Source organism: Semicossyphus pulcher, unplaced genomic scaffold (genome assembly GCF_022749685.1).
Source record: "Semicossyphus pulcher isolate SPU_LCO1_2020_fin unplaced genomic scaffold, fSemPul1.0.p SCAF_3, whole genome shotgun sequence".
Classification (NCBI taxonomy): Eukaryota; Metazoa; Chordata; class Actinopteri; order Labriformes; family Labridae; genus Semicossyphus; species Semicossyphus pulcher.
In genome coordinates, this window is record NW_027211704.1 from 22,909,008 (window position 1) to 22,936,036 (window position 27,029).

A 27,029-nucleotide genomic window follows, 5' to 3' on the forward strand; every position below is an offset into this window, starting at 1 on the left:
GTTCTCTCCAATGACAAAAAATGAAGGCGTCACTCCTCTTTGCAGAGGCCAATCCCCGCCTGTCTCCATGGCAAATTGGACGCTATTCCTCAACAGAGCGTAAACGAAGAGTACTCGTGTGTTTCCGGTCGGAGTCGGAATCAGAGCCGAGAGCCCCATGACTGTTCAGCGCGACGGACTCATCAATCGGCTGTTGGCTCGCGGTGTGAGATTGTTTACATCCAATCAAACAAGTTAGAAAGAAAGGAACCTGCTGCAGACATGGACACCGCTGATCAGGTGAGTTCAGCAGCGAGTGGAAAGATGATTTTCACTCATGAACGTGCGTGAATGTGTGCTAAATTAGTCAATGTGTGGTTAATTGGTTATAGACCTGATATGCTTTTATCCTCCCTTTGTGTCCTTACGCAGCTTGCATCTGTGGGGATATTTCAAGTGCTCAAATTACCTCTGGGATTTATCCGCGTTTTGGAATGGGTGAGTTGGAACTTTGATGTGTTTTTTAATACAATAACTTCATTATGTAGCGTAAATACATAAGTGAATAATGTAGGATGTGGCGAGTGTTTGTGTGGGGTTATGTTTTTCCTACATTGAGTAAATATCTGGTTTCGACTTGATAAATTCATGCGTAACTTCTTACATCTGTTGGTTTTTGGTGCTTGTGTCACCTCCACAAGGCGCGGGACCTTAACAGAAATCATTTAGGCTAAGATCCGTTTCACTGTGACTAAATGGATCAAGTTTATGTAAGGATTTATAGCTCCGTGAGATCTACATGCCAGGGGAAACTGCTATGTGGTTTTTCAGTTATGCGTATTTTGGATGCGCTGTGCCATCCATGTGCGTTTTGCGCCAGTCCCAAAAAAATGCCCCCGTTTCTTTCTTTTTTTTACTCCAAGTGATATGATATAACAGGAACCAACAATAAGAACGGGGTGTCCTAGCTCTGACTGAATCAAAGCTTTACTACCTCTCTGTGTCTGGGTGCCGTTTGTAGTCTGTCGTGTTTATTGTACAATGCAGAGACGCCTACAGGCAGAGGGAGATAAGTGATTTTCTTTGATGTGAGTTTAGAGAAATTACTGTAGCCATAAGGGTATTCGGCTTGCACAGATAGGATGTGTGTGTTTTTGTATTTCTGTGAGTGAGTGTGTGTGTGCGCCTGTCTTTCCCACTTTTTATAAATGCCATCAAATGTGCAGAGGATCCTCAAGCAGCAGAGCCCTCGCTGCTCCAGAAAAAAACATCAAATAAAAACAGATTTTTTTGTGTGTGTGTCAAGCAAAGGGAGCGAACATCCCTCACTAAAACTCATCTTGGTCAGACATGTGACATTTACGCTGAGATAAGGCCGATGTCTATCAGTGAGGTGAGTTCCAGTAAGTGTCCCTTTTGGCTGTTTTTAGTGTGTGAGCAGATTCACTGTGATATTTGCCAAGAAAAAGCAGATGATCCAAAGCACCATCTGTATGATAAAGATAACACTCCGTAATAGCTCCCTTCATGTGTCTGATTGTTGCTGTGCGTGCGTGCGTGCGTGTGTGTGTGTGTGTGTGTGTGTGTGTGTGTGTGTGTGTGTGTGTGTGTGTGGTGCAGGACAGATGTGTGATTGCGTAAACATGGTTGCACACCGTCCTGCAACATCCAGTGACGTATTGGTCCAAGAATCACCTGGAAGTGTTCACCCTATGCAAGCTGCAAGTTTACATTCCATCCCTACACACACACACACACACACACACACACACACACACACACACACACACACAAACCTGAGTAGGGCAAACATATTCATGGCTTTATTATAAAAGTGACCTTTTCCTCGCAGTGTCTTATTTTCCCCCTCGCCCGGAACTAAAAAGAGGGACATTTTTCCGAGGTCTCTATCGCCAGTGGGTCCATAAAAAAGCAAAAGATTCAAAGAATGATCCAGCTTTTCTAATTTATTCTGCAGCACCAACAGTGATGTAGTTTTGGTTGGACTGATCATCTCTAAAATCAGAGAGGAAAGAGATCTCCATGAAGCTCAGGTGGCCTCAGAATAATCTCACTTTTTCAATTCAAATGGAGCCTAAATGATTGAACTTTGCCTTTTTCTTTCAATCAGCGATGTAGCATGTAGCATCGTAGCAAACTGCAGAGTACGGTTTGTTTTTATATTTCTCATCAAACGGTACTCAATGAGTATTTTATCCGTTAGCAAACAGTCACGGCACGTGTCTGATCGCACTTGAAGCTGTTCGTTGGCTCTTACTGACTCTTTCCCTCCTGTCTTGATCCTTGCTTGTGTTATATTAACTCTTGGGTGTATGTCGCTTTGGACAAAAGTATCTGCTTAATGAAATTGTAAAATTGTAACTGGTGAAAATCAGGAGGAAGTAGGGTGTTGGATGCTGTGGGGTTTGGTAAGGGTACCAGACCTTTCCAGCTCATAAAAACAGATACAAATCTTGTGTTAACTCATGGTTTCAGACAACAAAGCTTGCCAGTATAACACACACTAAATGGTCATCTTGTTAAAAAAACGTAAATTGTACATTTTCAACATAAAACTTGCATTTAAATGGCAATTAACCAGCAGTTTATGTGGAGATATGAATGTGTTATGCTAGTAGTGGCTAATGTAGCCTCAAGCAGCTATTTTCAAATGTGTCCTTAACTGACAAGTGATGTCACAGATTCATGTGAGGTGCAGAATCAACCATAAATACATTCAGCTGGAGTCAAATTGACATGTCAGTCACTTTTTTGTGCTTCTGCTTATCGTGATTTATCATTAAAAGGCCTGCAGGAAATGTCTCGGCGGACACCCATGTCTGTCAGTTTGGTTTGAATGCATGCCCTTTGGCGTTTAAGGCTGAAGTTTAGACCATGATTGGCATTTATGTTGCCAATGACAATGAACCCTCGACTGTATGACTGACTGGTCATGTGGACAAACAGAAGGTTGTTTAAAGGTTATGTTCACTGTGGTCAGCATGGTCGCAGCCGACTGGGAGGTTTCCTGCATCTTCACTCGGTACTGGTTCTGCACAAGAATAAGGCAATTTCATAATCAGCCATGTCTGCAGGAGATTCAAGAGGAGGGTTTTACAGCTCTGTGCATGTGTGTGTGTGTATGTGTGTGTGTGTGTGTGTGTGTGTGTATGCATGCTCTTGGTCTGTTTGGCACACTGTCAGTGGCTGGCATATTCAGCTCCAAACAGCTGTAAGGTCCCCTCCTCTCCACCATGGACCAACTCATGCAGAAGCTGTCCTTTGAGATGTGCCCAAAGTCTTCACTGCATGTGTGTGAGTGTGTGTGTGTGTGTGTGCCTTTATGTTTGTGTGTGTGTGTGAGAGAGAGAGAGTAAGAGAGGGATGGAAGGAGAGAGAGGAGCAAAACTGTACAGTTGATTGAGCACATGATGCAAATGATATACATGCATTTTTTTATGCGCTGGTGCATCATCTTTGCCGTCGTGTTAACTCACAAAGGGCATTTATACAAGTACTGTATCCACTCGGCGGCTTTCTGTACAACTGTGAAACTCAGGCTGATGAATCACAAAGGATGGGTCCATCATGAGTGTAAGAATTGGCCCTCCTCTGGTCCCAAATCAAGGAAAGATCCACTGTCCTATGATGTCAGCCTACTTTACTGTACGCCAGTCTGGTTAGCTTTAGCGTGGGCAGAGTACAGTGTGTGTTTGTTTGATTGCAATTATAAACCTGTGCCAAAAATGTGATCATTTGAGAGAGGGGTGTCACTTATTGCATTGGCCTGATTAGAGTATTACTAATGTATGAAATAAATAAATAAATGAACAATGCAGAAAATGTACACGAAGTATCTTGGATGTGATCGTTAGATTGCTGTTGCTAAGCCAGTCGAGAGAAGAAAACACCTGAAATTCTGAGTAATATTTTAAACAATGTGTCCTTGATTTCAACGGAGTTAAAGAGACAAACAACTTAATTTAAGCAGGAGATGCCTTTGGAGGATTTTTACAAGGTAATTAAACATATTTTGCAGAAAAAATATATCAGACACAATTTATTGTTTCAAGCAGAGCATTTCATTTGTTTTAAAACATGACTGGAGCTGCTATTTAACACAGCTGTATTTCAATATAAGAGAAACAAATAAAAACTGCACGTAGAGTAAGAGTTGCTTTACCTTAACAAATATTTCCAAAATTCATGGTGGTATAATAGTACTTTTAATTGATTAATCAATAAGTTGAATAGGGAAAACATTTTTTTTTAGGAAATGTGCAATAAATGGGAAATGGAATGCACTTGTTCAGCACCTTTCTAGTCCCCTAACTAGAGATGAATAAGAAGCTAAATCATTTTCAGATGACGCTGATGGGAGTCAGGATGTCATTACGGCGGATAACGTTCCGCTTGCTTTAGCTCTCCACACTGACTGTTTTTCCTGCATTCGCAGCAGTCTGCTGATGCGTGATCGGTCAGTACTACTCAGACTACAAACGTACCAAAGACAGAAACCAGAAGACTTCCCGTAATAAAATCCGGTCACGAGTACTAAATAGAAATTACTGATACTCATTCACACATATTCATACACCGCAGGCTCTGCCTCCAGGAATATTTGAGGTATCTTGCCCATGCATACATCGGCATAGACCGGAGGAGCTGAGGATCAAACCGTCGATATTCCAACTGGAAGGCGACCCACTTTTCCTCTGAGCCACAGCCAACGCCAGTCAGCTATATTCAAATGAATCCTCTGACAGCAACAAATTCACTTCTCACTCTGATTAAAGCAGCACTTTTGCATTAAAAAGAAACAACATATGAGCAGTGGAACCCTCCTCTCAAAACACTGAGACACATGAACGCTATTTATGTTCATTGTAAGCTTGAGTGAGACAGATCAGATTTAAGCTGTAGAAATGCAAATACAGAAAAGGGTTACATGAATAAAACACACAACTAATTAAAGTGATTTGTATGCAGCAGGCTCGGAAAATAAGACTCATCGTTTCTTTGTAAAAGCAATCTCACTTCTCGTCGAATTTTGTCTTTTGCCTGACCCAATTCATGCTGTTTCTTCATTGACCTATCACTTGGTAATGTGTTATAGTGCACTGTAGGTTTTGACAGATTGCTGCACAGCATTCATGACAAACATTTGTACAGGAGAATAAACACACACACACACAAGAAAAACAAGCGACAGAATGGAGAAATTGGCGACAGCTGCTGACAGATATCACAAGAGACTTGCCCAGTCAAAGATCTGTTTTTCAGCGCTGAAATCCTTCAATTTATTTTGACAAGGGGACACAAGGCTGGGGAAAAAGTTACACCTCTTCAAAGCGCTTCAAGAGATGACGCCAAGCTTGTGGTAGCCAAACAAACATCTGACTGCTGTGATGTCTATTTTTGGCGAGGCAGATGAATTAAAGCACCAATGAAACATTAGCGAAAATTAAGCATGTCATGATAACTGTCAGTATAATCTAAAGAGTCTCATATATTAAGGTTAGAAGGTTTTATGTTCCTTCTTTAGCCAGCTCTGCAAAAAAAAACATTGTACTATTTGATGCTTTTGTGGTTTATATTTAAAGAATGTTTAGAAGTTTAAATTTGTATCTGAAAATTACAAAAATGTGCACAAAGATCCTGAAAATTTGACCACAAACCTCCTGTGGATGTTTGCTGATGTTGCTTATTAAGTAACTCCAACCTGCACTACAAGCACGACTGTCATTGACTCACTGTTTGTCCTGTGCTGTGCCCAGGAGCAAACTAAACCCAACTGTACAGCAGAGAATGCTTCATTTTTCAGAGGCTCTGACAACATTCAACCAAACCAGGCTCAAGGAACATGTGTGCATTTTTAAGACAAAGGCTCATTACAATTTCCAAATAGGCCAACAGAAAAAGACATATTTTAAAGGAAACATTGGTGCATTTTATGACATTTTATATAAACTGTGATCCAGACTGCTACATATGAGCTTCAAAAAATAATCTCGCTTAATAATTTAAGAATAACACTTGTCCCCTCAGCTCCCATGTGCATTTTAACAACTTTCATCTCCTTGTTTTGGTTTTAGTACTTTCATCTCTAGTTATTTCGTAGTCTCATTGCTCTCTTCAAGCCCTTTTCCTGCTGCATGCAGATTTTTCCAGCAAAAACAAAACACCCCGCACCAAAGTTTAGTCAGACGTTAGCAACCAGTTGGTGAACACAGTGGAGCATGTATCAGCTAAAGAACCAGATATTTCTCTCAGGAGTTGGTGGAGACCAAAACAGAGTTAAAAGGAGAGTGATTGTTTGTTTCAGAAGCCCTAAGCAGATGTTGCAGCCAGAAAACACAGGCAGACACCAGAAGGACGCAAATCACAAAACACACCAGCAAATCACAAAACGGCGTGTTTTGTGATTTGCTGTAGTGTTTTGCACTTCAGGGCCACCGTACTTCCATAATTTGTCTTACATCCTTTAGCTGACAAGATGCATGATTCAAATGATATGACTAAGATACTCAAGGTCTGCTGTATGTTTAAATAGGAAAGTTTTTTAACTTTTTATCTAACTTTTTATGGACCCATGAATCAAACACTAAAAGTCTGCCCTCATTGCCTGACTCAGGTCTATAACCACATCTGAGTAACATTCAAGTAATGATGTGAGTTTAAGATAAGCTGGCAGCTGACCCATCAGGTCAGGTCAGGTCGTCTCCCCCTCAACCCCGAGACGACGGACGGCCATCTGTGACTCAGGCAGGGAAAGGTTAGCCTGTCTTCCCCTGTAGGTGGACATGTCTGCTTGAACGAGACATCACACACGTAGAACATGAAAGAGCACAGGCGAGGAGATGGTATGCACCAAGACAGGTGAAGAAAGGGGGCACAATGTAAGCCCATTTATATGAACTGAGATTAAACAAAGGTGGAGTGCTTCAAACATTTTGATAACTTAAAAGAAAAAAGAAGGACAACTTCCTCTAACACTGGTCACCAGAATCACCACAGATCTTAACTTCTTTGCCAAGACAGGCAGCTTCAGTCTTCCTAAAATCCTTAAACACAGCACAGTTGGCGTCCACTTTTCCTGACCTCTTAGCCTCGTCATTCCTCCAGCCTGACCGTCTTCTTTCCAAAAATTAAACACCATCATATCTACAACAAGCTCTACCACTCTGCATCTTACATCTACACTTAACTCTACACTCTAATCCAAACCTGTTCATTAACCTGGACCTCTAATCCGTCCCTGCAGGGAGTCGCGATTATGCGAAACCCTGTGCATTCTGTCCAAACTTTAAATTTTGTCCAATCATCGCAACTTTCCCGCAACTTTGACCAATCACCCTGTTTCCAACATATACGTCAGCAGACTAATTTCTTTGATATTCAAAATCCTCTCTGGTCTGTCACATCGTATAAACATCCGAGGGTATTGTTTATTGTATCTTAACTATCTGAACGCAAGAGACTGTGAAGCAGACAGCTCTGCCATTCTTATAAAGCCTCCAGTATATCTCTATTTCATGACCAGTGTTGGGGAAGTAATTTGTTGGAGTACTCAAATTACTTATTTGTTGTATTTAGTTACTTTTTCAAAAAGTCATCCGTTGCTGGTTTCTGTTTCTCCCTTACTTCTTGGCAGTTAGCTGTAAATACAGCCGTGTTAGTGCGCATGCGTAGCTAACTAATTCAGCTAGTGAGATGGCAGAGAGGACTGTGTTCACTTTGTGGAAATATTCCCATTATTGTGAATTTTTGTGTGAAAGGGACAAGAACAACATCACGGTAAAATGTAAGTTGTGCCTGGAGGATAAGTGCTTGTATGCTGCAAAGAGCTCTAAGCATCTGCAGCTAAACACAGCTCCGCAACACTGGTGGGGCTAAGAGCCCGTTTTGTATTGTTTTCATTGAAATAGCTGTGCCTGATACTGTATGCCTCTGCCCAGTTTGCTCTGTTAGCATTGATTGTTAAAGAGCTGTGACGGTAGAGTCATACATTCAGACGTACAGTATGCTATACGCCATCCTGACAATATAACTGACATGTGTAAAGAGTCGCAAAGGGGTTTTTAATTTTTGGTAACTCAAAAGTTACACATTACTTTTCTCAGTAGGTAACGCTGTAACGTGACAAGTTACTTTTGAAAGTAACATTACCCAACACTGTTCATGAGCTAATTAATCCGGCCTTGAACAATCATGTCTTTATGGAGACTGTATACAGTGAATGCAAAATAATAAATCCGATACTATACTCAGCCGTCCACTTAGCCACTTCCTGATGCCTAGGGTTGAGTTTGTCGACCAACTGGAGGCTGTGTTCCTTACTTTTTCACTAACTAGAGGCTTTGTTTTTGATGTGTGTGTCAGCGCTGATATCGAATCATTATGCAGTGAGATTGTAATGCCCATGTCTCCTATCAATGGTAATAATGATGTAATAATAATGAGTAGAACATCATAAATGTAATAAATGACATGTTGATTTTTCTTTGCACATATTGTGCATTTAATGGCAATTTACTGTAGTTTCATTCAGTTTTTACATACTTCATTTGGCATTTTGTCACATTTTAGGCCACAACAATGGGACGAAAAGCCCACAAATTCATGGAGAGTCTGTTTAATATTCCCCTTTTAAAGTGAGACCCAGGAACTGGAATGAATGATTTGTGTAAACATTTCGTCCTTGCACTTAAAAACCAGGCACCATATCCAAATACACACATAGACACACACACACACACAAACACACACACAGACATTGGAGTTGTATTACATTTGTGTCGGGTGCCCCCATCTCAAAAAGTGCAGGGACTGTTCCCGCAGGGCACACAGTCTTGGTTCCAGGAGAGTCTCTTGACTTAGTGTCCATGGGAACCCCATGGGGAGAAGAAGGGCACCAAGAAGGGACACTGTAACAAAAATAAATGGAGATTTTTTGCCTGCTCGTGTTCGGCCAAGCTTACAGAGGCAGAGAGCAGAGAGATAGTGAGAAAGATGAATCTGGGCTGTGCAGGAGCACAAAGAGCTCCCCGTGCAGGAAAGGATTAGCCGTCACCAAATGGGCTTCTGATTTAGTTCTGTGGCGCTGCTACTGAAGCACAGATCAGACAGGCGGGTTGTGGAAGTCACTTCTTTGTGTAACGTCTGTAGTAGGCGAAAAAGATTCGAATTAATGTAGCAGCCAAAAACAGTACAAAACCAGTGTGACGTTTTCCTCTACTAATTTGTATTAATTTATCCACTTTGAAAGTAAGGCATCATCACTGTTATATGACAGGTCTAAAAAATTACTTCTTTTATAGAATTTTAGGTCAGTTTAAAACAAAAAACAGCAAAAGTTTGAGTTTTTTTGTTTTTTTTATCTCATCCCTCTTTTGTCAGAGTTCAGTTTAAATGTGCACCTGTCTGCCCCCCTCACGCTGCTTCCTCCTTTGATCTGCATTCATCAGTTGTTTTGTACTAAACTAGCGGGCATAAAATTGCTCATGTTGTCACACTGGCAGACCACTGCAGCGAGAGCAAGTGTGTGTGTGTTTGTCTTTGTGTGTGTGTGTGTGTGTGTGTGTGTGCGTGCGCACTGTGGTTAATGCTTCTGCCTGAGTGGAGAGAGAGAGAGATATTTTTACTCTGCACTCACATACGTACACATTGCGTTTTTACATCTAGGTCCTTAAACACAGAGATAAACACACACACACATCCACAGAGAGGTTACACACTGAGGCACACATGCAGCCATGCACACACAAACATGGGCATATGAATGAATGGAAATGCTGTACGAATACGAAGGCATGAATGCACATGACAAATTTAAATATACAGTAGATGCACACTAATGTGGGTGCCTGTAGGAGGGCTACAAACATGAGATTGCCATTACATTTAGGCTACTACATGTACACTTATATATTAGATCAATTATGGGCCACAACATTTTAATGCACTAATGCATAGGAGAAATGATACCATTGATTTTGAATATTGAGATATACTGTTTTGTAATACATTCAAATCAACAGTGGGGCATTTGTTGAGGAAATGACTCCTTGGCTTTTGACCTAACATGTCATGTTATCAATTCAAATTATTTTAAAAAACAACCACTTAGACTCAAGCAAACTAATTAGACCTTGGAGGTCAAAGGTCAAATATCAAGGTATCTGTGATATCACTTCTATGAGATCCTTGTGAGTGGGATTTCTAAAGCCCCTAACCCACCCAGAAAGGTTACAATCGGCATTCAGAGCCAGGTCAAATGACTCTGCAGTAGGTAATTATCGCCTCGGCTCCGATCGGCATTGATGGGAACACAAAACCCAGGTCGACACGTTAATCTCCGCCCCCTCTCCGCCATGATGCTGTGACGCACATTGAAGCGACTCCTTTTCATCTCAGCGACAAATATCGCCCGTCTCCGTCCAAGCAGCGCTTGAACATCGTTTGATACACAGACTGAATGAGTAATAGAAACAATAAAGACCTAACAACCATAACATCTTCACTGGCCTACATGCTGCTAACCAGAGAGTGAATTGTAAGTTCTTTGTGCGTACTATTGTTTGCTGACTCTGTCTCCAGCGGGTTTGTGATGTAAGACGGTGATGCAGCAGAAAAAAGACTGAAAGGAGTATACTTCACTGGCCATGGGAAAAGAGACAATCGGCATCTATAAGCAGGTCTTCCCGGGTCTGAAAAACCCACGCCAGCGCGCTTATTTTGGTAGAAAAGGGGTATTAGCAACATGTGGACGGAATTTTATACATCTAGCACAAATGTCAAGGACTCTTGGACCCAAAGATAAACTGATTCTATTTTGGTGGTCAAATATCAAGGTCACTGTGATCCCTCACAGTGGGTTATAATTCAAGAATTTCATACTTTAATCATGACACAATTTCACACAAATGTTTTTGGTGAAGTGGTGACATTTTAAACCTTATGGGTCAAAGTTCAGCTTCACTGTGACACAATATTGTGGGAAAAAACGGCCATTTTCCCACCCCATTCTTGTGAATGTAGGAGGTACCGTTATATTGGCACCACTTGGGCTTAGTAGTTCAAAAAGGTCAAAGGTCAAGGTCAATATGACCTCACATCCATCCCATTCTCATGAGTGTGTTGTCTCTGCAGTGCTTGGAGAGAATTTTATTACAACTGAAACTTTAAGTGAATGATGCCATTCACAATCAATTAGCGGCCAATCTTTGCCCCTCGTGTAACTCTTCGTTCTTCTGTCACAAGAATACTCTACCGACCATCACATGCCCTGTTTATCTGTGTGTTTTTAGGGTCAAGTTTCTTTCAAATCTTTTTAAAAAAGAAGTATATTCCACTTCATAAATGTTTTAGTTAACTGGCAGGTTGCTCCAGAAGTACACCTAACCAAATAGTTTTGGTGCCTAAACCTAACCAACTGTGACTGTTTCACTGTGTTAACCATGTGTCATTATTGTTACTAAATTCCAGTTGCGTGTTGTTATGTAGTTGGCTCCATGTAAAGCATTCTAATGGTGGTGATAAAACTTAATAAAAGGCCCTTTAAAGTTGGAATCTCAGTTTCGTTCTCTTTGGTGGCACCTATAGCGATAAACCATACTTGCGGGAGCACACTTCCCAGATATCCAGACAGTGTTGCATGTGTGACGTCCACGGTTGGCTCCGGTTGTAACTCTTGATTTTCCTCTCTGACGGTCGCTTTCCTTTTTAGTTTGCCTTCATCTGAGCGTCGAATTTGTTTCTTTTTTCTTTGGATTTTCACTTATTTTTGAAGTTATATCTGTAGTCCTCGATCTTTTCTTTGTTTGTTCAGCCATAGTAGATTACTGTTTACTCGCAACACTGAAAAGCAGCTGCTTAGCTCCGCCTACCCTCTCTGGCAGACCAACCACTGCTGGGTGATGGAAACGCATCACTAACTGGGCGCTGCTTGTGACTTTTTCAGCAAAGGTCTCACCAGACACCCAGGCCATAATAATACTATATACTGCAAATGCAAAGGCTTTCCTCAGTGGGTCATAGGCTCAATCATCATTGTGTTACCTCATTAGATAGATAGTGACTTAACAGACATTTATTTACATGAAAATCTCGAGATCATCACTTTAATGCTTGATAAAATCAGAAGCGATGGAGATGATCCATCATTCCTGTCTATTCATGGTAAATAGATTTATGGTTAGGAAGTGTCAGGAGTCTTGCAGTGCTTTCCCCCTGATGTTGTTTCTGATGAATGTTACCCTTGAGCTCCAAATAGGAGCTGAAGAAGACCCATGTTGAGAAAATGGCAATATTTATCTTCTTTTGTACCTTTGTTTTGTTGTGATGGCTGCAGCTGTATCCCAGAGCAGACGCAGAGAAACCTCTCTGTATACTTCACAAATATTCCACGGCACAATCATTTGCATTTGCCCCTCTGCACCTGCTTGAGCCGCACAAATATGCTGCGTTGTATTTCATTATTTCTAAATAGGTCCTATTTTAAATATCAAGTAGCAACATAAAAAGGTCATTGACTTTTTGAGGAGCTCTCTGCTCTCAGCTGAAATCACACTCCCCGTATCGTTTTGTGTACTTTTTAGAGTGCTTTGATTTTAAATTATAGTAACGCAAAGCAATTTGTAAAAGACATGCCTCCCTCTCTCAATCTCTGCCTCACTCTGTTTCATCTTTCTCCCTTCATAAAGAGTGTCCTAGATATTTTTTCCCCCCCTCGCAGTCAGGCAGGGAGAGAGAGGCTGAACATCTGAGGCGTTTCTCTCCTCCTGAGGCAGCCTCTCGACACGACGATTCCTATCGACTTGAATAGAGCAGGTGGACGGTGCTGGTGCGTGCCTGTGTGTGAGGCATCTGTGAAGAGGTTTGAATAATGTCTCATCAGTGAATGCACCTTTTAGCCCGTCTGCCACTTAACGTGATCCTTAGCTCCCTACTCAGCGCTACCGCCATCGCTTCCTTTGCCACTCTTATCACGTCCTCTTGTTTGAGCAGCTCCTCTTTCTCCTCTTTTTTTTTATTTATTTAGCAACCATTCCTTAAATATTCTTAATCTTTCTGCCCACTTCACTCTCCTTGTTCTGCTGTTTTCACAGTGAAAGGCTGTGTATATTGGATGGTAGTTTTGATCGCTGCTGGTTAAGCCTGCAGCCTCTGGATCAGTTTCATAATCCTCAGCCAGCCTCCGCTCTTCCACTGTGTTCATTCATGTCTACATTTGAGCATCCAAACCTGCTTGAGCTACATTTAAGTCTCCTTAGACACTCTTATCCATGTCTGCTCTTCAAGATCTATAGATTTTATCACATTTAGTGTTCATTAGCCTCTGATTGAAGCGCAAAAAATACATAGATTGATTTGAAAAATTGGTTTTAAATGCCATGTGGGTCAGAGAGGAAGAGGGCAAACAGGGATGCTTCAGAGCTTTGTTTGAACGCATGGATGTCATTCCTCTACCCTGGCTTCTCTTTCTTCCTCTCTCTGTATCCATCTCTGTTGCTTTTCCTCTCTCTTTCTCCCTCTGCCTGTCCCTCTCTATCTCTTGTTCCCTGAGGAGCCCAGCTGGGAGAGGCAGATAAACACACGGGGGCGCGGGGCTTAGCACCCACCCTCTTTCCACAATGCCACGCTCTCCTGTTCAAAGGCCCCTGCCAGAAATGAGAGGGGCTAAACCCGAGCCGAAAATCACAGGGAGACGAAGCAGCTGCCGGAGAGGGAGAGAGAGTATACAGATGTACAGAGAGAGAGATAGATGTTTATCTGGGGATGTTTGTGATAATTAGGAGGGAGTATTTATTCTCTCTCTCTCTCTTCTGGTCACTTTTCTGCCATTTGTTTGTTCAGATAAACACATGCCACAGTCTGCGTGCTCACTATTTGTCTGCTGTTTTTGCAAGCATATGATTAAGCTGCATTTGCAAACTTGTTTAGCATGTGTGCAGATGTGTGAGGACATTTCTCTGTTTGTGTGCGGCCTCAAAACCAACCAAAATTAAACAGAGTGAATCGCCGAAAAACACTCGAGTGGAGGGATTTCCTGCAGAGGGTCCAGCTGTGCACCACAACAGCCAGGTGGGTAGCATTCAGCCTCCACCTGAGGCCCAAAGCCGCAGGAAACGAGTGGAAATATGAGTCCTCGGGTTTACGGTTCAGCTTTTGGCTTTGATCTGGGCTGACACGACCCAGCCAAATCTAGCTCAGCCCTTTGTGACCCGGATTAGCCTCGCAAAGCATCACCTGGCATTGTGTAACTTCAGAGCAGGTTCAAAACAGACAGTTCAACTGCAGCCGCCTTGCATATTTGTCATCATGCTTCTGTGCTACAGTGATCCTTCATTGCAGACAAAGTGAAGCTCAGTAAAGCGTATATATTTTGTAGATTGTAGTCAATGCACTTTAACTGTACGTGGAAAGGCTGATCCTAAACTCACTAACTGCATTCAGCCACAAGGTGGCATAGATCATCTGATAATGTGAGCGTGTGCACTCAGGCCTCATTAAATGTTTTACCTTCAGTGCAATTCCAGTGATAATACAATTGTGGGACAGTCTAAAATGAGTAGGAACTGGATTTTTCTCTCTTGTGTTGCTTTAGTTCTGATTTCACTGGTTGCCTATTTAAGTGCTGCACTTTGCCACCAGTATGACTATAATATAAAAAATGGAGATGATACAAACATGCCAATGAGCAGACAGTAATAACAGCTTCTGAATCAAATTAGTCCAATCAAAGTTCCCGGAAAAATCTGATTTTCTTTGCCACAAAGGATGACTTGAAGCGGTGGTTTCTCTGATACATTATGTCCTTACTACCAGAAATAGATGCCCATTTTTTTTTCCATTGTGACTTTTCCAATCCTAAGGCCAGAGGGAGTTAGCGTGTCATTTTTGTATGGCTGATATAAAACTTTTATTAATGCAGAATAAAAAACCTTCCGCGCTAATATGCTGCCGTCTTGGCCATGACTCCTTAGTAAAAGAGATCTTGTATCTCAATGGGATTATTTCCTGGTAAAATAAAGGTAAAATAAAAAATAAATAAATAAGTGGGGGCCACGGCAATGTGATGGTAACACTGATGAATCTGTCATGTCATCTCTTTAGGCTTGCATACAAATCATGCAAGCCAGACATATATTTAAGACAATTTAAATAACAAAATTAAACATAAAAGACTTAAAACTGTGAAAAAGTTAATTACTATCATCATGAAACAACAGTCAAGCAGTAATAACATAATGTACAGTAGATTTATAGTATATAGGGTCACCAATTAACCTACATACATACATAACATACATGTCTTTGGACTGTGGGCCACGGCACTACGCATGCACGAGGAGAACATGCAAACGAAAGGCCTACTTCATCCGAACCGGGACTCGAACTAGGAACCTTCCAGCTGTGCGGCAAAAGCGCTAACCACTGCATCACCGTGCAGCCCATAATAATAAATCTCCAAACTAAATTTAAAGAGGGGTATTATACTATTTCACATTTTAAGACATGTATATAATGTTACAATGTTGGATGTCCATACTAAACGTGGGTGAAGTTTCAAATCTGTAGGTAAAAGTATGTTGGAGTAATTCCCTGCTAAAAAAGTCTCAGTCTGCAGGCTGCTGTGAACGCTTTCAGACAGACTTCTCCAGATCCTTCACATTTTGATGTCACAAAGTGAAAGGAACTCTATATTTGGGCATCTGCCTGAGACACAGCAGAACTTCCTGTTTCTGGCACAGTCCAAGGACACGCCCAGCAGCTCAGTCTGCTTTGAAAATGTTTTCACTCCACCACTCTGGTCAGCGGCTCTGCTCGTCAAGATGGTTAAGAATGTGTTGGAGAAAGTTTGTTTGTTGTTTGGCTGTGAAGGAAAGACATCAGTGTTTACTTTTCCAAACGAGAAACGCACCAGACATTCATCTCAAATCAAAAAAGTGAAGTTTACTCTTTGTTGACAGCTCTGTAACACGGCCACAGGGTAGGAGGTGTGCCTCAAACATTGAGTTCTGCCCCTCAGCAGGTTTCAGAGAGCTGGCCAATCAGAAGAAAGTAGGCTGAGGGGCCGGGTTTCTTAAAGAGACAGAGCTGACTGAGTCGTTTCAGACAGAGGCTGTATGAGGGAAAGATTATGAGGTTTTTAACTGTAAATTATGCTGAGGTACTCTAGGTATCACAGAGTGAAATATAAAGCTTGAAAGTAGCATAATACCCCACCTTTAAATTATCTCCATAATGTGTGTCAGCAATGTTAGGAACCAAACTGTAGCCAGCACCTCTATGACACATACAGGTGGGTGTGAGTTGCATTATGCATTACTAGACAACGTAACACTGATAAATAAATAATTAGTAAACTCTCCCTGCTTAGTGCAGATTTACAGATTGTGAATGCCTCCTGGCAGTTCCCTTTGGAGGTTTTCCAGGCACATTCAACTGGGAGGAGACCCCGAGGCAGACCAAGAGCTCGCCGGTGGGGTTATACATATATCCCGTCTGACCGGGGAATGCCTCGGAATCCCCCAGGAGGAGTTGGAAAAGGTTGCTGGGGAAAGGGATGTCTGGGTCACCTTGCTCAGCCTGGATAAGCAGAAGAAAATGTGAAAATGTGTTGTATTAACTCTCAGATGTCGTCGCTTTGGACAAAAGCGTCTGTTAAAAATGAAATTGTAACATTGTAAAATGGAAGGATGAAATACAAGATATCACCCCTTATTGCGTTTAGCTAACTGAATGATCTGATATTGCAGATACATCTTTATCAGATAGCGCCCTCTAGAGGCTGAGAGACATTCACAAAACAAAAGCGATGCCTCCCTCCCAGCTGCTGGCAAGCTGCACGTCCAGCTGCCTGTACTACAGGAGAGGGGATGCTCATGCTAATCAGGCGTCAGGTCTGATTATGGGGATCATGGTTGTGAGAACTCTCGAGGCTATAAGAGCTTTATATGGAAAAACTGGGCTGAGAGAGAGAAAGCATATTAAGGGCAGGGTGTGTGTGTGTGTGTGTGTGTGTGTGTGTGTGTGTGTGTGTGTGTGTTAGAAGGGTGGATGCGTGTGTATGCGATTATGTGTTCATGAGTAATGAGGAGAAGTCTTATTATTTGTCAGGTCCTTACTGCTCTTACCAGTCCACTGTCCTTTATTACTCCTTATCAGCCCCTGGTGAATTTACCTGTATGGAGCTGTGCTTTATTTTGATTTTGAATGTTTGATCAAGGAAAGCAACGTGTATACAGTATTTGAGCAATGTACTTTACTATTCAGATAAACTCCTTTCCATCTATTATCTATACCGTTTACCCTTTGAGGGTCACGGGGGTCAGTGGAGCCGATCCAAGTTGTCATTGGTTGAAAGGCGAGGTACATCTTGGACAGGTCGCCAGTCGATCACACGGCTGATACCTACAGAGGCACATGCACACACTCACACCTACAGGTAAATTTAGAGTCACCAATTAGCCTTACGAACATGTCTTTGGACTGTGGGTGGAAGCCGGAGTACCCGGAGAGGACCCACGCAGGCACAGGGAGAACATGCAAACCGAACCACAGTTAGAACCTTCTTGCTGTGAGGCGACAGTGCTCACCACCGCTTCCTTGCGCCGTCCATGCCATGCAATTTCATAAGCTGGACAATAGGCTAACCCGTACCTGGCTATTAATCAAAACAGTATGTTTTAAACTTAACAAAGCACTCTGACTCATTACATTAGGAACAAATTGTTGGCCCTGTACACGCACTAGCTGATCTGAAACTGATTGTATAATGTCTTCCTGTTTTTGGAATTAAGTATCTGAGCCATGTTTTTCTATCAGCTTTTACTAGCTATTTTTAGAAGCAGACTGATGTTGCATTGGTATATAAAACGATTTTCTACTCTTACCGTTACTTTCTGTGTAACTTTACTTTTGACGACCATGTAAAGGACAACGTGAAGAACCAGTGGAGTTAATCAGCTGCTAGACTAACTTTAACTTTGGGAAAAAAAGTGCACAATACACAAGACTGGACACTCTACATAGATTCACTGGCCGCGCAGAGGACTGAGATATTCTGTAGAAGTGGAACGAGAATATTATAATTATTATTATAGTAATTTCGGCCCTCTCTGAGTGACCTGTAGATGGCATTTTGTTCATCACCAGGTGATGAATGAAATGATTGCGTATATAACGTTTCTCTCCTAGCTAGCTTGCATAATCAAGTAAGAGCTGCATGAAACAGTACAGACCACCAACTAAATAGAAAATACGTGCTTCTATAAGAAACGTATTTGCATATGTAACTAGTCTGTGAAGATTAAATGCCGCTGTTAATTGGCTAACTAGCGTGCAGAATAACAGCACTTCATCACAAATATGTGGCGGATGGTCAAGTTTCTGTTTGTCCTGATTATGTAATCAGGCTGTTGTTGTAACCGATGATTAATATGTAAAATCTAAATAATGTTTAGGTTCCCTGATAGTGGTACCTTCATCAGTCACTGGAGGCAGCTGTCTAACATCTTTAATCCAGCTATTTATAAACAAGACGGCACTACACACAAAGTGGTCGCCTAGTCAATACTAGAGTCAGCAGATGAATGCTAACACATTTTTTAATCTGTGTAATCAGAATGGCATGTAAATCAAAAAAGTACCTGCTAATGAAGAAGCTAATCTGTGAGGTCTACAGTTCATTTACAGGTGTAAGAATGGCATCTGTCTTCTCCTACTGTAATCACTTTCATCCTTCTCTGCCATCTTGCTTAAGCAGTTTTATGTGGCGGATTATATTCTTTATTATCCGCTTCAATATTTTATCGCATAATATACTTTACTCTTAGAGTCTTTTTTAATGCTGCTGTCTCAAGGTGTGCAAAAATGTTGAGGGTTCAGATTCTTCTTTGTCTCTGACTATAGTTAAAATGGGTCATATTTATTTAAGGCAAATACTGAAGGAATATTTTTTTTGTTTTCTAAATAAGTGTGTCGGTGAAGTCAGCAACAGGTGCCAAGTGAGGGAGCACAAACAGTGATGTCTTCTTCCACTCTCTGAGACTGTGTCCTCATTCAGCTCAGCCCACTGCAGCTATTGTAGTCCATGTGCTGATGTGGCCAAAATGCTATCAGTGGGCGTTAAATTGGCTTCATGGCAGAGAAATTGTTAAGATGTCAGAGAGCAAAAATCTTTTTTAAATGGTGGTGCTGCTGATTCTCATGTTCCTGTGAGCCTGTTAACAGAAATGTATTCCAGTACAGTTTTAATGTTTCTGTGGCTCAGTCTTACAGCCTGTGGAAACTCAAATCTATAGCTGTCTCATTTAGGGTCTTATGTATGTAATAAAAAGCATAAAAAAATATGCCCTGTGAAAGTGCCCGCATGGATGCCCCTGTAGCCCTGTAGTAGTAAGGGATAGTGTGTAGTGAGCAGGTCGTTATAGCGGAATGGAACCACGACAGGTTGAGAGTTAAGGAAGACCCAAAACAGAGCAAAAAGGAGATTAAATATGGGAGGCCAAAAACACAAATCTGCCTCATTAACTATGTTGCCTTTTTGTGTGCTTGGTGTGTAAATATGCAACTTTAAAGACCAGCTCCAGTCATGTTTTGAGACATATAAAATGGTCTGCTTGAAATAATAAATTGTGTCTGATATGTTTTTCTGCAAAATACGTTTAATTAAATCCTCCCAAGGCATCTCCTCCTCCTCCCTCATTAAAAACTCCTGAATCTGCATAGTCTCCACCCACTATGTACATTTTCAAAAGCCCCCTCCATCACGAAAACAAAACACATCTCTGCCATCGTTTAGTGGCAACTTGTTGAAACTTAGTTAGCTTGAAATGTAGGAATTAGCCGTAGTAACATTAACGTTAGTAGTCAGTAGTGAGTTTGCAAAAATTAGGATGAGGGTTACAGTTGGCTCGCACATCGCTGAAGTGGTTGCCATAGGTTACACATAATGACATGCATAGCGTCATCCCGTCCATTAACGAGATTGGCTCCTTAGGTTTGTGACATGATGTGTTGTTCAGCCTGTCCTTGGTACACTGCAGTTTAAAAGCAGACAGGCCAAGCCATGGAGATGACTGCTTATGTTGTCCCTGATGTCTTGTAGCACATGAAGAACACCACATGAGATGTTTACAATGTTAAACACTTGATTTTCACTGGAGGGGAGTCTTTAAGTTAAAGTCTGGCCATGCAGCGGGAGTGATTAGTTTCACACCGTATTTGCACATGTATTCCCCCCTTAGTGGTTACTGACTAAAGAAAACAGCAATCTTCCTCAACAATTCTTTATTGCCCGCTCAGATGTATTTTCTGCCCCCTCAGTTTAAGTCATGTAGCCTACCCTATAAAAATATCAGAAACAACAAACATACTGGCAGAAGTGTCATAGACTGTAATTAGGCTTAGTTCTCCTTATGTCTCTTCTCCTGAGACCTTTATAGTCCTATAGACGAGGAAATGCTCACTGCTACCTCTTACACGCCTGCTTCACCTCAGGGAGATTCCTGCTCGAGCCCTGTGGGGCTTAAATTTATTATAATCCTGAAACATAATTATCAGTGCACATTAATACAAACTGCCCAGCATCAGTTACACACGCAGCAGAGAATGTAGACATGGATTCCAACAGCAGAATTAAGTAAATATGTTTTTACAGCCAAAATTTATGATTTGGTGGCACACAGAACGTTAGTTAACATAAGATCCTGTCAGCATGTCTGGAGGTTTTGATGAAAAAAGGAAGTTATGCTGTTGTGCCTCGTGCGTAAATGTAGATGCTCTCCTAATCTGGAAAGGTACTAATTGTGTCTGATGAAGGTATTGCTTCAGCGGATATAACTTCAATCCGAGCATCATTATAGATTTGTGTATAGCTGTGTGTGTTCTGCGTGGGTTCACCATGAAAGTGTTTTCTGACTCCCCATGCATTTTTCTTTTGTTTTTATTATTTATTACTAGTGTATGTGTGATGGTTGTGTGGTACTGCTGGCTGAAAAACAAATTGCACGCCGGAGATAATAAAGAGAAAGTTACAACAGCTCGGTCTAAGGCTGTAGTCAGCTGTGTAAATAGCTAAATCTAAGGTAGTCACCCCAGGATGGAAACAAATGCAGGAATTTGCAAAGCAGGATGATAACCAACTGTTTTACAATATAAATAGGTTTGCCCCCTCGCCATTTTTCACCGCCCCTTAGTCACTTCCTCCTGGCACCAGGCCTGTGTCAAGACATCATTTGAGTTGCCTTTCATCAGTTTATAGAGTAATTTGTTTAAAACAACAGCTTTAATTGGGCTTCATGTTGGTGCAGTTCCAAAGTCCACTGAGTATAGTTTATCATAGAAAAGGTTTATCCAGGCCTATAAAAAGTAAGCCAATATTTAAGCAATACTGGCTATTAACGTGAATGACACATGTACATAAAACGTGAGTTGATACACACTGAGTTTGAGGTACAATACCTTTTATAGAATCTGTGTTTCGCATGAAAGCGCTGTAAAGTTTATGTCTGTTTGTGACACAAATGATCAGCTCTATAGCAGAACAGTACGGTGTCCTTAAACTGAAAACAAACCCGCTCCTGATAAGGAACCTGTTGTGATTGTGCTTTGCCTTAAGTAACAGGTTCACATCAGTTCAAGAGCCATTTTCACAGGAGGCATCTAATATTATTTCTTTCTTTTTGCAGCTTTTTGCCATTTTTGCATTTGCAACATGTGGGGGCTACTCAGGGCAGCTTCGGGTTAGTGTGGACTGCATGGAGAAGGCCAGCAGCAACCTCAGCATTGCCATCGACTTTGCTTATCCCTTCAGGTGAGTGCACGAAATTCATTGTCTCAAAAAATTAAGTGCTGCATGTTAGAGATACTTTTTTTGCTGTTATTTAGACAGCTGATCAGTGATAACGAGGCTCGGATGTGATTGTCTCTCTTTCAGGACCTACCTAATCCGGCCTCTAACTATGGTGTCTTTACCAAGACTCAATACAGTGAATCTGTAATAATAAATCCAATACTTGATGTCTTCTTGGAATTATTTATCCATGTTTGCGTGTTGAAATCTGCCGTCCACTTAGCCATTTTCTGATACCTTGTGTCGAGTCTATTGACCAATCAGAGACTGCGTTTCTCCATTGCACATATGGATATCATTGAATGTGCACGTGCAGTGAGAAATTAGCATTTTATGGCTAATTACTTTTTATGCATTTTATTTGAAATCTTGATACGGAAATAGACAGGAAGTCGTGTCTGAAGACAAACTCGCTCAGTCAATAGATGGCGTTATTAGAGCAATACCCCCAGTCGCTCACAGACGATGTATAATGTGTTACACAGAATAGGAAAAGAAGCCTCCAAACATCGCAACAAAGTCCAGCCTCAGCAGGCTTCGGAGAGCTGGCCAATCAGAAGGAAGCGGGATTGCAGGGGCGGGGTTTCTTAAAGGGACAGAGCTGACTGAGTGGTGTCAGGCAGAGGCTGTAACACAGGGCACCAGTGTGAGAAAAATGACGTTTTTTAACTGTAAATTATGCTAAGCTAGTCCACAGGTATCACAGAGTGAAATATGAGCTTAACTGGACTTGGTTGAAGTTCTTGAGGACATTTCACATCTCATCTAGAAGGCTTCTTCAGTAGTATTTCGTATTAAGTTCAGTATTTATTTGGATAATGTCACTTGATAGGATTGCTACAGGCGTTATCCACAATCACTAAAAAAAGTTATAATAAACATGCTGGTATCTTCTGCAAACAAATGTATAACTACAACCACTCCCAGTCTCTATGAACTGCTAGCAGTATTATACTGAACGTCAGAGGATGCCACAAATCCCATGTTATCTTTACTGTGATCTTCATATAGGAGGACAAGAGTGCCCAAGAATATAACATGGTACAAATTACATCAGCAATCCTTTTAATTTGATTTCATTGGGTAACACATATGCCTTTCAAATTAGTGAATTTTGAGTAAGAAGTAGGATATGAATCCTGTACCTTTCTCTCTGTGTATATCAGGTTGTATCAGGTAGCCTTTGAAGCGCCGGCGTGCGAGGCCATGAGAAGGGAGCGTGTGTTTCTCATTGGAGACTATTCGTCCTCTGCAGAGTTCTTCGTCACCATTGCTGTCTTCGCCTTCCTGTACTCCCTCATGGCCACTATTGTCTACATCTTCTTTCAGAACAAGTACCGTGAAAACATCAGAGGGCCACTTATTGTGAGTATAGTGCATTCTAACCGAGGACAAACATTTTGCCTTTATGGTAGAAAGTCACTGGGCACTACAACATCATACACTGACTCTGCCAAACGAGTCATAAAGCCAGACATATTTGAACAAGGCAAGCCCGATCATTCAACCTCTTCAAACACTTTTTGTCTCCTCTCTATTACATGCCGACAGGACTTTGTAGTTACAGTGGTGTTCTCCTTCATGTGGCTGGTCAGTTCTTCTGCTTGGGCCAAGGCTCTGGCTGAGGTGAAAGCGGCCACTGATCCAGATGAGGTGCAGCTCCTCATCTCTGCCTGCAAACTCCAGACAAACAAGTGCGGCTCTGTTCACGGACCACGCTGGTCCGGACTCAACACCTCAGTGGTAGGTTCATAGGATGCGAGTCCCAAACACTGAGAATGTTTTTATGAAACTAGAGAAAATGTCTGTGTTGGTTGCTGAAATTATATTTCTATTATTCTTTCTTTCTCCTTAGGTTTTTGGTTTTCTCAACTTTGTTCTATGGGCTGGGAACATCTGGTTCGTCTTTAAAGAGACCGGTTGGCACAAGGGGGCTTCAAAGTTTGCAGGCGGGGCATCTGAGAAACAGGCCGGCACCTTTAACCAGCAGCCGTACAACCAGGGGAGCTTTGACCAGTCAGGGAGCTACAACTCCCAGGGAAACCTTGGCCCGGTGTCCGAGTACAGCCAGGTGGGAGGGCCCACCTCCTACTCCAATCAGATGTAGCCGTGCATTTTTATTTCATAAGCGGCACTTCTGCATTTTAATCCAGGGCAATCAGGGGGTGAAAAGAGAAAGGAAGTTAAGGATTAACTTTCATCCTCTTCTCAGTTTGTCTTCAATTTTTCTGTGCAAAAAACAAAAAAAGATGGTTGTAAAAAGAGTACAGTGTTTTACTCCTTCTCGGTCAGATGTGTTGTTTGCTAAATGTTGTATTTATTGTTGTTTGAAACGAGTTTCTCTCTCTGTGCTTAGTAATAGACATTCACAGTTACTACTGGATGTCTTTTTCAAACTGGTTTACACTGTCGTGGAAAGAAAAAGTGCTCTATGTTTGTATAAATCTCAAGTTTCTTAAACGGTGACGACTCAGTGCATGATCTTGTGTGTGTGCTCTCTCTGTGAAACTAGTAAATAATGCATTTTATCTCAGAAAGTTTACTAAATTCACACTACTGTGACTCATTTCTTAAAGATTATTTGGATTAGTATTATGTAGTGTACATTATTTTTAATCTAACGGGAACTACATTTTGATTGTGGGACATTTCTAATTAAGAAACTGATTCAGAATACTATTTAGGGAAACTTCTGTGTCATATTTGTTAATGCAGATAAACATTGCAACTCATGTCTAACATTGATCATGTCAAAAATTCCAGAAACCTAAAGCAATAACTATAGACTGTAAAACCCACTGTTTGTGCAGAACAGTATTCAAACATAGCAGCATGTTTCTGTGTCCATGTTTACTTTGGTGCGTCTGCTGAGTTGATATATATATAACACTTTAATTTGAATCATGTATTGAGGGAAGATGTCTCCCTCATTGTTTACAAGTGGCCGTTCCTGCTACAAATTACTGTGACTGTTTTCTATGCTATACAGCTTACTGGGAAATCATAAATATATGTTGCACCGCTCTAAAGCATGTCCATAGTATCCATTAACACAGCTTAAGCCCAGCAAAAAAGCACATCAGTTCCACTGTGATATAACATAAAAGTGTGTGCGGAACTGATAGTGAGCTTTTGTTGATTTTTAAAATGCCGATTTTATATATTTAATTGTAAAAAACAGTGTAATTCATGTATAATGTGCAAAGGAAAATGCTTGGATGCTGTTTGTTTACATTGATATCACATGTGCAACCCTGTGTCTTGACCTCCTAAGCATGTAGCTTGCATGGGTGTAAAGCAGATTGAACATCCATGTATGTATAATAGTGTGACATCCATGATAGGCATTCATGCTAATAAAGATGCACAAGTTTGCCCATAAGTGACCTTTTCTCTGTCGTTCTGTTCAGATCGCTTACTCTAATCTGTGTGGAAAATGTACATGTAACTACTGTGACCTTTGACCTTAAAAGCTTAATCCAAAAGGGCAACTGGACTTGGCTGAAGTTCTTGAAGATGTTTCAACTCTTATCCTAAAGGCCTCTTCAGTTCTAAACTGACTGGTGGACAGAGCTAGAAATATAAGCCTCTGTAGGTCATTAGTATACAAAAGCCCCTTTCCCACTGGTCAAAAAACCCATGAACACACAGCTTTTTTGCTTCGTGAGAAAGGTTACAATCAGCCTTCAGACCCGGGTCAAATTACTCTGGAGTAGACCTGGGTAATTATTGCCTCGGTTCCGATCGGCATTGATGGGAACAAAAACAAGTGTCGACACACTAATCTCCGTCCCCTTTCCAACGCGATGCTATGCTCCGTCGGTGACTTCTGAGACTTCACTGTTTGCAAACCCTGTCTCTGACGTGTTTGTGACGTAAGACAGTGACGTAGCAGAAAAGAGACCGAGTGGAGTATACTTCACTGGAGAACAGACATTGGCATTTATAAACGGGTCTTCCCAGGTCTGAAAAACCAGCGTCAACGTGATAATTTCACCTCTGTAAAGGGATGTTTTTTCCAGTTTAACATAAGCCCTTCTTACACTCCCAGTTCAAGGTGGGATTATTACACCTTTGTTACGTTTTGTCTTCTATGTAGAACGCACAGAGGCAGTTTCCCTGACGTACAGGTCTCTGCATTCCTCATTGCATTGTACTGCATACACTACATTGCTCTATTTATGTCTGGGTGTGTTGTCCTTTGGGTGGACAAGTTTCAGGCAGACATGTTTGTATGTTATACAGAAACGTAAGGTCAAAGATCTATATGCTGATTCCCATATTAAGATTAAGTTGTAGTTTAAATCAATACAAAGGTCTATAATGTTAGTGCCAGTTATATTAGGAACACTGGTATACTGCTTCGCTTAACAGAAACAAAACAACTGTAGTAAGGGGGCCCTCTTGTGGCTACAGCGCTCATCAGACATATTTTTCCCTAACATAAACAATGTTTTGTTTAGTCCTGTATGATTAAACTATCACCTCCCTTCTGTTTCTTCTAGATACTCCCTTTGCACTAATGGATTTCTGTATTGCATAGTATTTCCTTCCTTTGTTATCCCTGTCCCATCTATGCTGCCATTTCTTCATGATTTCTTTTTTAAGGATTGCCTTAACTTCTCCTTTTCAGAACTGTACATCCAACACCTCTCATCAATTTTGCTTTTTTGCTATTTGGTCTGCTTCTTCATTTCCTTTAATACCTACATAAGCAGGTACCCAGCAGAACTGCACTTCTATTCCTATTCCCTGTAACAATTCATAGTTTGTATACTGTATATTATTGCTATAGAATCAACACATCACACCACTCTATCTGGTCTTGCTTCCTCAACCCATTGTAATCCTAAAATGACAGCCATCATTTCTGCTGTATAAACTGACATCTGATCAGGTATTCTTTTCCCTATTCTAACCTTCATTAAGGGTATATAAAGTCCTGTGCCAACTTTATCTTTTTCATCTTTAGACATATCTTGTCTCAAAACGATGCAGAAAAACTAGTCCATGCATTCGTTACTATCAGGCTGCCCTAATAAGTCACTAAAAACTCTTCAGCTGGTACAAAATGCTGCAGCACGTGTGCTGACAAGAACGAGGAAGAGAGATCACATCTCTCCTGTATTAGCCTCTCTGCACTGGCTTCCTGTAAAATCTACAACAGAATTTAAAATCCTTCTTCTTA

At 41.3% G+C, this 27,029-nt stretch overlaps 1 protein-coding gene across 1 annotated transcript; it reads left to right on the forward strand.

Moving 5' to 3' along the window:
- The first annotated feature begins 197 nt into the window (after positions 1–197).
- synpra (synaptoporin a) lies at positions 198–25,148 on the forward strand. The gene is made up of 6 exons (XM_069678357.1): positions 198–279; positions 412–477; positions 21,678–21,802; positions 23,008–23,206; positions 23,393–23,584; positions 23,697–25,148. The coding sequence occupies exons 1-6, from the start codon at positions 262–264 to the stop codon at positions 23,946–23,948; spliced, it is 852 nt and encodes a 283-aa protein (XP_069534458.1). The 5' UTR covers positions 198–261; the 3' UTR covers positions 23,949–25,148.
- Positions 25,149–27,029: the final 1,881 nt, after the last annotated feature.

Bases quoted from the DNA above. Each gene is read 5' to 3' on its own strand.
- synpra (XM_069678357.1), top strand. The intron at 478-21,677 runs GTGAGTTGGAAC...TTCTTTTTGCAG, and splicing joins TTATCCGCGTTTTGGAATGG to CTTTTTGCCATTTTTGCATT. The intron at 23,207-23,392 runs GTGAGTATAGTG...ACATGCCGACAG, and splicing joins ACATCAGAGGGCCACTTATT to GACTTTGTAGTTACAGTGGT.